At 42.6% G+C, this 10222-nt stretch overlaps 1 protein-coding gene across 4 annotated transcripts in view; it reads left to right on the plus strand.

Moving 5' to 3' along the window:
- Positions 1–7259, plus strand: part of GIGYF2 (GRB10 interacting GYF protein 2) — a 126098-nt gene extending 118839 nt beyond the window's left edge. For 3 of the 4 annotated variants that reach the window (XM_059928955.1, XM_059928954.1, XM_059928953.1), the window contains 3 exons: positions 876–1060; positions 1844–1991; positions 6210–7259. In XM_059928955.1, coding sequence (XP_059784938.1) covers positions 876–1060; positions 1844–1991; positions 6210–6277 — 401 coding nt within the window. In that variant the 3' untranslated portion in view covers positions 6278–7259. Of the gene's footprint in view, positions 1–875; positions 1061–1843; positions 1992–6209 lie in introns of those variants that run through there. The other variant, XM_059928956.1, reaches the window with a different exon arrangement.
- The last annotated feature ends 2963 nt before the right edge of the window (positions 7260–10222 follow it).

Genomic DNA, 10222 nt, shown 5'->3' on the forward strand with positions numbered 1-10222 from the left:
TGATGTCTTTTCTAAAACCAAGAATCTTTTAAAAACAGAGCAGTAAAGGAATTGAAGGGTTCCTTTGTAGCATTGTAACACTAGCTAATGGTCCGCCTGAGCCAGAGGAAACAGTAGTGAAAAATAGCAATGGCTACCATCCATTAAGCACCTACCATGTACTAGGCACTTTCTAGGGGTTAACATGTGTTATCCTAGGTATCTAATTTTTGCAGTAACTTTATGATACACGTTTACAATGTAGGTGATGTTATCCCCATTTTATAAATTAGGAAACGGAGGCTCAGAACGGTTAAGTAACTCATCAAGGTCACACAGTCAGCAAATTTCAGAATCAGGTTTTAAACCCATGTCTGTCTAACTCTGATACTTGTGCTTTCCTCCTGCACCACACTGCTTCATGTTCCGTTTTTCTTGTAAACTTAGGATATCTCAGTGAAGTGAAAGGAGGCTATGCCTATATCTTCAGTATCTGTTGTGGTGCCTGCCCACATTATCACACTTAATAAATACTGATTGAATTTAAGGAAAAAAGAAATGAATCTCCAGATGACTTTAGCCTTAGGCAAGCAGTTGTTTCGATCAACATGACTTTTAGTTTCTACCAAAATAACGTTTAGTGAAACTAAACATGCATGGTGTCTTTGTCTCTGTGCTATTTCAGATGATTTGGGGGCATTGCAGTGCTAGTGGGTCCCCCCCGACTACTACTCCAGAGGAGACTGAAGAATATTTAACATAATAGCTGCATGCCTTTCAAGTTTCCATCATTAATGTCTGTATTAGGTGTTAAAATATATTAAGAACTGAAACTGATCTCTTCTGTGTGATATTTCATTGTTACTCTTTATGTCTTGTTCCCTCTCACATTACAGTTCCCACATTTGTTTCTTTCCTGAAAGAAGTAGAATCTCCTTATGAGGTCCATGATTACATTAGGGCCTATTTAGGAGATACCTCTGAGGCCAAGGAGTTTGCCAAGCAGTTCCTCGAGCGCCGCGCCAAACAGAAAGCCAGCCAGCGGCAGCCGCAGCAGCAACAGCCGCCGCCGCAGCAGCAGGTAGGAGGCAGCAGAGTGAGTGCAGTGCCCTTGTGAGTGTTAATGTCTTGAAGTGTTGAGCAGCCAGAGAAATGAAAATTAGAACAGTGTTCCCATTTTTGTACATCACATGACTGGAACCTTTTAAAACATGGTGGACTTGATATTTTCAGACAGGGTCCAGAGACCTTTGTGAATTTCCCAATTAGCAAATATAGCCATTCATTCTCTGTTAGGCATATCAGCCCCATTGTTCTTGGTTCATACAAGTGCCTCTGTCAAATTGCAAATTCCAACTTGTCATAGACCATAAATTTGGTTTTAAATAGTTACAACTTACAAATGTTAGCTCTCTGCTGCTCAGGATCCACTGGTACCCAGTACTGACAGTACTGTAACCTGCCAGACATTTCACACAGTGTTCATGGGCCCGGAGAACAAAGGGACCTTCCACTTTGAGTAGGTGAGAGGTGTGGATTGCCAAAGAGCCAATTCCTAGTGGATGATACAGATTCCATGTATATCTGGAGAGGTTTTGACAGCTGTGCTGTCACAGCAGTGTGGACACCTGGAGTTAGCAGGACGGGCCTTGTGGAGACAGAGCTTAAGTGGAATGTCTGAATCTAAATGAAGGGAAAGCGTGGCTCAGTGGACTGTTCTTAGTTTCGTTACTACCAGAATCCATGGTAGGCTTTCTGTTTTTAAACTCATCCTTGGTAAGGTGAGGCCAGATCAGCCATTTCCTTAGGGTGGGCCAAGCCTGTATCCACCGTGTAACCTCAGCTGTGCTATCTCATTTTACAGGACTCTGTGTGGGGGATGAACCACAGTGCACTCCATTCAGTATTTCAGACCAATCAAAGCAACAACCAACAGTCCAATTTTGAAGCTGTACAAAGTGGCAAGAAGAAGAAAAAGCAGAAGATGGTCCGAGCAGATCCGAGTTTATTAGGTGAGCACAGGCCTAATGTCTTAGCTGGGTGTTGGGGGGAGATTATATGTGAGTCCCATGGTGGAATGTTTTTCATGAAGGGAAATACTTCTTATAAAAAATGAATGTTTTTGACCAGTTCAAAATTAGTAGTCAGTATTTACCGGGCATCTCAGTGCAAGAGCTATGCCTCATCTGCTATAGGGAGTAAGAAAAGTAATACATTGTACGGTGCCTTCAGTTTTAAAGTCTTTTTTCATATCTAATATGAATTTCGTTAAAAAAAACTTTCAATTTAGTTGGAAAATAATGCTAATGGACAACAGCAAAAGTTGTTTAAAATTTAAAGTGCTGATTTGTGTGGAAGCAGACCATAAATCCAATCAGATGTTCACAGAAAAGAACCAGTATTTGTTGACATTCACTGTATGTATAATACAGTTCTCATAATTATCCTGCATTATGAGGTGATGTTCCAGCTTTACCAATGAGTAAACCAAGGCCTAGAGGATTCAGGACATTTCCCAGAGTCACACAGCATTTGGCAGTGCAGCTGGGGTTTCAGAGCAGGCCTGTTTTCACTCGTCTGTGTTACCCATGGCTACTCTTACCTAACGCTGAGGACCGGTGTCTTCATACAGGGCAGCCAGCCTTGGGGAAAAGGTGACACCTGAATTGGGGCTTTGAAAGACAGGAAGAATAAGGAATGGTGTTTCTGGAATAATAAACAGCATAGGCAAAGCTGATGGGCCACCTGTGTTTCTTAAATTGGCCTAACAACCTCACAGGCAATGATGAAATTAAAATTATTCTCTATTTATGGATGTAGAATAGGCTATTATGAAACTGTGTTGTCTGGAATAGAATGGTTACATTGGCAAAGGTGGCAGATTGGTCAGGCAGACCAGTTAGGAGGCTGCAGTATAGACCAGGTGAAAGATACTGGTGGCCTGGAATAGGGTTTTGGCAGTGGAGATGGAGAGGAGTTAGATGGATTTTAGGAATTTAGGGGATGGACAAGGAGAATGGAAAGGTTTGGGCAGCAGGATGAAAAGAGTTGCCCTTTTGCTAACATGATGAGCCCTGGAAAGTGGAGCAGGCTTACGGGGGAATGACGCGGCGTTGCAGCGCTGGGTAGATTGAGTGTGAAGTGACTAGGAGGCAGGCTTACGGGGGAATGACGCAACGTTGCAGCGCTGGGTAGATTGAGTGTGAAGTGACTAGGAGGCATGATGCAGAGGTGAAAGAGCTGATAGCACAGCAAGAGGTAGATTGCTCTGCCCTTGGTAGGATCCATACTTCAGAGGTTTCCTGCCCTGGAGAAATCAAAGTATCAGTAACAGAAACCCAGCTTTGAGGATTGCCCTCTGGAACCGGCGCTCTGCAAGCTGGCTTTGGAAACCTAGAGATCTGGCGAAATTTCGTTTTCTTCTGCATGTCTTGGAAGTTTATGTTAAGGATGGATGGAACAGTCCAAAATTTTATCCAGTTTTGACAGAGATAGGTGAATGTAGATTTAAGAGTGTTCCTTCAGTTCTGGTTGTGAGTTCTAGCTAAGAATCCCCCGCTATTTAGCTGTGGTACTTGGTGGGGGGAGGGGGGGGGAAAGGTTCTCAGGGAAAAGGTTCCACTGAAAATGAGGTAAAGGTTTTTGGATTAAATATCTGATCTGACCCCATCTCCTATTATAGACCTAAGAAAGAAAGGGACTTAAAATCCCCCTTCAAGGGAATGAGACATAGGTCATTCTAGGAATAGAGTTTTAAGGAATATATATCTTGAAAGAGAAGAAAAAAAAATTAAATATAAGGGAAGTAAAACTGTTCAACAAAATACTGAAGAAGCTCACTTGGGTGGGCTCTTGCTTGGACCATTTAATGAGAATTTCTGCTCAACTAAACTTTCCTCTGGAAATTCCTCTGATAATTTCTGCCCCTTACCTGCTCATATCCATTTATTATTGTTTTTAATTGGTAGATGCCTTATTGACTTGTAGATTAAGAAAAATTAACAAATATCCATCAGTCACAAGTTCCCCATGCACATAATGGGAAAACAGGTTCAAATTTGACCCCGAAGTATCCATTGAGAAAGCGGTCGTTGATCAAAAGAGAATTTTGCTTCTAAAACAAACCTTCAGAGAGATCCCAGCTTCATTTTAATGATCATGTCCTCCATTGTACTCTTGTGTTTTCCTCTAGTTTTTCGAGCTACCAAGTGCCATTGTGAGCCAGCATCCTGTACTTGGATATGAGAAATATACACACACAATACCATTTTTTCACCAGTCATACTTTCCTTATAGAAACAGTCTCCCAAACCTTAAAGAAATTATGTGAGTGGGAGTCTGTTGTTCTGAACCTAATATAGTCTTTAGAGCTGGGCATATTGGGCTTACATCCTCATTTGTATTGCATGGGGTCTCATTATATCCCAGAGCTCGCCCTTCTGTCAAGTGGGGAGGAGACGTGCCCTCCTTACTGGTTTTTTTGACAGGTAAATGAGACCATGTCTGCTAAAAGCCCAGCCCGGTAATCGTCATATTATAGCAGCAAATACTTAACTTTTTTTGGCCCCAGGCTTCTTTTCCCTTCCTGTCTTTGTATGACTAAAATTGTTTTAGTTTGTGTTTTTGTTACATTCCCACTTTTATTTCATGTAGCTCATTATTGTTTTTATCACATTTCATTTGTTCTTGAGATATATGTGAAGTCAAAGAAAAACCTGCTTTGGAATAGAGTAATAGTTCATTTCATAAACTGTTTGGTCTTTAGGTTTTTACACTTACCTAATTAACTGTTATTTTCAAATATGAACACTAAGCCTTTCATTATTTTCAAGGGAAAAAAATCTTGCAGGTTATGGGAACACAGTTGAGGGGTAGAACTCAGGTTGGGATTTGGAATCCTAGCCTCTCCCAGTAGGAGGCCTTGTAAGCAGCTTGTACCACAGCTTCCTTGGTTAATAAATAGGCATGTTTATTTTTTCAAATCATGATATTTTGGAATCAAGAATGTAATGTAATTAAGCTATTTTTATTATGTAAGACATTTTTTGTTTATTATTGGTACATTTAAAATGTGTATTTGAAAACTTGAACATTAAAGAACAAAAAGGAGGGGGCAGAAAACTCAATGTTAACAGAACTGCCTTTAGACTGGAGAGCATCGCCTGTTTACTTTTTGATATTCAAATAGCAGCTGAAACAGTTTGGGATTTCATTTAGGGTGGATGAACTGAAAGCTTTTTGAGAATCACTCATTCTAAAGAGGCCCTGTTAATAGTACTTTTTATCAATCTCTGATCATGGAGTTTATTGAAAAATTACACGTGGCTGATGGCATTAGGTTTTCAAACCTCAGTAGTGTTTGTAAGTGCTGCTTGTTGCCTTCAGTGGCTGTGCTAGTACTGCTTTTTCTCAACCAGGTTGCATTTCAGTCAATTAATATTGCTAAATGAAATCCTTGCCTTTGCTGGTCTACTTAGAGTAGATTGAGTTGAATAAAGTAGTTTAATGTTTTTATGCTATCTGCTGTGTGACAGGAAGAACATCTGAGGGCTCTAAGGATCTTGTAGTGGGTCTTCCCTGGAGCCTCCTACCACTGAAAGCAAAATCTCTTGACCAGAACTTTGACAAACTTTCGGACCCAAAGTATTCCCGATAGCGAATGGGGCTGAAGTATTGGGTTGGCCAAAAAGTTCATTTGGGTTTTTCTATAACATCTTGCGGAAAAACCTGAACGAAATTTTTGGCCAACCCGATAGTGTTATTCCCACTCACATTTCACAATCATTTGGTCGAGTGATTACAAAGTACTTAGTGTGTTATTCCTGTCCTCCCCCTGCCCCATTCTTTTAAGGTACACCTTCTGAATGAACTTTCCCCCCTAGCCAGCCTGGCCTTAAAACACAGTTACAACCCAGGCTCTACTCAGGACTCTCTAAGGCAGTGGTTTGCAATTCTTTTTAAGCAGTGGTGCTGGGTGTATGTGTGTGTGTGTGTTTCCTCCCTAATTAAATTATATCAGAACCTTAAGATAAAACATATAAAAATAGAATGTGTAATTGGAAGGGCAAAAGAACCATTACATTGACTTTTATCCTTTCTTCTCCCTCCTTTTAGTATCCCTGTTTGTGTGCTCAGAAACAGGAGACTAAAATTCCAGCTGCCTGCCTAGAATTTGAGCCACATGGTTGTCTGGGTGTGGTCAGTCACTCGTTGCCAATTTTTCCCTGCAGGGTTTTCAGTCAATGCTTCATCGGAGCGACTCAATATGGGTGAAATCGAGACTTTGGATGACTACTGAGCACCTGCCAGAGCGGACTGGCCTTCCCTCTTTTCTCTGCTGACCATGGATTCTGCACCTTTGGACACGACACTTACTCACCATATACTCTTTATCACTGCAACAAATCACAGAACCGATCATCTCAGGCTTTTTCTTCCAGCCCTTTGTGTCCAAGATTCTTTAAACCATTTTTGTTGGTGAGCATCTCAGACTGTAGATAAGTGGACCAGACCCTGTGTCTTGGGGGTGGCAGTTGGGATTACTCCCCAACAAGGCTGATTTTGGGCAGACGTGTTTACTGTGCCGTGATTTCACCTACTGTCTCCCAGAAAGTGTGTTGGGATCTGCCAATAGCAATTTACTTTCTCTTGTCACTTTTTTCCTTCTATTTTGTTTTTCTTCTCCTTCTCCCCCACCCCCCCCAAAAAAATGGGCATGGGGTCTGACTGCAATCATGAAGAGAGTTAATGGTAACAGACATTGGCCAGCAACAAAAACGCCCACGGACTGTGATTTGAGTGTCCGACAGAGACAGTGAGAGCTCTTCCAGTCTGAAGGTTGCATTGCCACCGCTAACTCTGGGATTGCGTCAAAGAGGCCCTGAGTGGGATGGAGTTTAGATTGATTGGTTTGATGTTGCACACCCCTCGCCTCTTCTTTCTGAGCATCCTTTCAGAGAAAGGATTCTTGTGTTTTCTTCATTAGATAGTGACTTCCAAGCAAGCTGACTTCTCCCCTGGCATACTCCAGCCTGATTGGACAAAGGAAGCCCTGTGGCCTGGGAGAGGGACTTATTTTTAATTTTTCTTTCTTACAAAAACGGATTTTTTCCCATAAATATTTTTACTTCAGAGGACTAGGACCAGTTTGTTTTGGGCCTTTCTGCTGAAAATTTGTCTCGTTTAAGAGGCAGTTAGGATCTTTACCATATGTATGAATTTGTGTAATTTCATTTTGGATAGGGATAAACTTCTGCTTCTGATAAAAGCCCGGAATTTCATCTGGTTCCTCAGAGCATTGCGTGTGTGTCTTGCTGTGGCCCCGAAAGGTTTTGTTTAAAGATTCTGGAATGGCAAGTTGCTTGCCTTTTCTGAAAAAAGAACATACAAAACCTGACCATCTTTAAGACCTTCATCCATGGAAACCACTATACAGGAGATTGCAGTGGGATGGAGGGGATGGGAGAGAACAGGAGAGAGAAGCCTGGTTCTGGCTTCTGGTTGTGGCCTCCTAATACCCCTTCACTTCAGATACAAATGTATTCAAGCCCTATTTATAAACAGTACTCTTCCTGCCTCTGCCAACCCCCCACAGAACATCACCTGGAATTGCCAGTCACACTTTGGTCTGGAGCCTTTGGACCGTCCGTCCCTGTGCAAGAAGTGCTGTGGTTCGGGTGGCTCCTGGTAGAGCGCCTTTTCTTTCTGTCATCATTGCCCGAAGAAGGCTGGAGTTGCTCTGAGAGCAGTTTGGTTTTGGATGATTATATTTGGGTTTCTGTTTTTATTCTTTTGGATCACCATTCTCCCTGTCCCTTTTTGCCTCCCTCCCTCTTAAACATGTACAATAACTATACAGAGACTGCTACAGACTTGTACATAGTTTTTGGATCAAAATAGCATGAGGAGATGGGGAACCATTAAAAATTGGGGCTCCTGCTCTCCTTTGCTTTGTAAATTCAAAAGGGGGGGGTGGGGAAGAGGGATAGTTAAAATGTTTACAAAACTTTAAGCTCCCTCGGAACTTTTGCCAGTGTGGAGGAAAATAAAAAGGAACTTAAATAAAACCTGGTGGTATTCTATCTGAGTACACTTCTTGTACTCACCCTTGTCAAGGCTGAGTTTTCCACCAAACCATCTTCTTGGCACCATGGAAAAGCTCCAGACACGTGAGCACGCAAGACATGGAGGCAGCTTTGGCTTTCTCTGGCAGGCTATGGAACGCTGACTGGTTCTGTATTTGAGAATGTAGAGGTCAAGGTAAACGTGGGTAAGTTGATTAAATGTCTTTCCTCCTCTGCCCCTTTCTGCAGACCTGCAGATCGTCTCCTGTCCTCACAACACAGACACACACCCCTGAAGGTGCCCCCTCCAGAGCCTGCCCACACCTTCCAAGCTAGATTCTATTGTATGCTTGTTCAGGGGAAATTTAAAAATAAAACACAAACATTTGGGGGAGGGGTAGGCAGATTTCAGGGAGCAACGTCGTTTTATTCATGGAACATTCCATTTGCTTAACCAGGAGCATTGCTTCTACCTGAGGAATTTCCCACGTGGTGGAAAGAAACCACTCTTTCCTAAGAATGTTTGTTTCTGTCTCAATTCTGCCAATTTTCACATTCTCATTTGCTCACTCTTTTACTTCCAGTGACCTTGTTCTTATCTCTTTCTGTGAACTTACTTGCAGATTATCTAAACTCTTCCTGAGTTTTAAAGTATTTGTACACTGTTTGCTTCCAGTTGTTTTAAGTCAGAGATTTAAAAAACATACCCAGATAAGGTAGTTTGATTATGGATACTTTCCCCAAGGTAGTCGGTGTTCTGGTTACTGTTGCTACATAACAAATTACCCGCAAACTGGCTTACAGCAACCCTTGCATTTTATTGGTAATTTTGTGAGTCAGGACTCTGGGTGGGGGGAGGCCTCAGCTGGGCAGTTCTTCCATGGTGTCTCCTCTGGTTATGGTCAGAGGTCAGCTGGGGCTGCGATCTTAGGAAGGTTTGATAGGTTGGCCGGCACGATGGCTCACTCGTGTGAATGGCAGTTGATGCTGGCTGTTGCCGGGGAACTCGGCTGGGTTGGTGGCTGGAGGAACTACGTGTGCCCTCTCCAGCATGGCAGCTTCAGGGTAGGTGGACTGCTTATTTGGCAGTTGGCTTCCCCCAGAGAACCAGGCAGAGGCTGCATCACCTCTTCTGACCTGGACTCAGGAGTCACGTAGTGTCACTCCTGTGACACTTTGTGAAAGTAGTCACGAGCTATTTCACATTCAGGGGGTTGGGGAACGTGGCCACCTCCAACATCTCCCTTGATGGAATGAGTGGTAAGGTCACTTTATAGAAGAGCATGTGGGATGGGAGGTACTGTTGTTGCTGTTTTGGGGAAATAGCTGCGTAAAATTAGTTTATGCATATACATCAAGGAACTTCAATTCTTCCTTGGCTCTAAATTGAGGGATTATTTTTTTCTTTTTAATTTCAGGATAATGGTACTTCAGGCTTTATTTTAAATAATACATACATACAAATATATACACACATAAATAGTGTGTGTGCCATTTTCTACACCCTATTTTAAATTGATCAGGTGAAGAAATTGAAGTTTATTTTATATAGAATGTCTTCTCTACATTATTAATGAAAAAGTCTGTGTATGATCCTGATGGGAAATGAACCTAGTTCTCTCCTGTGCTTTCGTGTGGGAAGTAGAGCTTCATTAAAAGAGCAACAGGCACGCACGTTCTAAATAGAGTAAGGTGCAGCCGAGAGCACGTTCCAAATGGAAGTTGGCCTCATAGTTAATGGGTTATTTGGGAACAAAAAGAAAAAAGCCCAGCTCTAGAGGATGGCTGTGAGCGCAGGCAATTCCTGATGAAGCCGCAGTGCTTGCTGGGACCGTGGAGAGCCTGGGAACCTTGAGGCAGCCACATGTGTGATCATTTTACAGACATTGTCAGATGCCCTGAGTATGACAGACCTGCATAGCTTTTGGTAGTGTTGGTTCTGGACAGGGCACCTGGAGCCTCTGAGAGAAGAGTTTCCCTCCAGGGATTCGTCAGTGGGAATGTTTTGCAGCTAAAGTAACAGACACTGCTATGGTTCAATGTATGGGAGAAACAGCACATAGATGTCGGGAAGCAAGAGAAGAGAACTGGGCTCTTCCCTAATTGCAGCAACTGCCCTGCAGCCTAAAAGCTGCAGTTGCCTCCCCTTTCGTTGCTGGCAAAGTGATGACATCATGGGG

This window comes from Balaenoptera ricei, chromosome 7 (genome assembly GCF_028023285.1).
Source record: "Balaenoptera ricei isolate mBalRic1 chromosome 7, mBalRic1.hap2, whole genome shotgun sequence".
Classification (NCBI taxonomy): domain Eukaryota; kingdom Metazoa; phylum Chordata; class Mammalia; order Artiodactyla; family Balaenopteridae; genus Balaenoptera; species Balaenoptera ricei.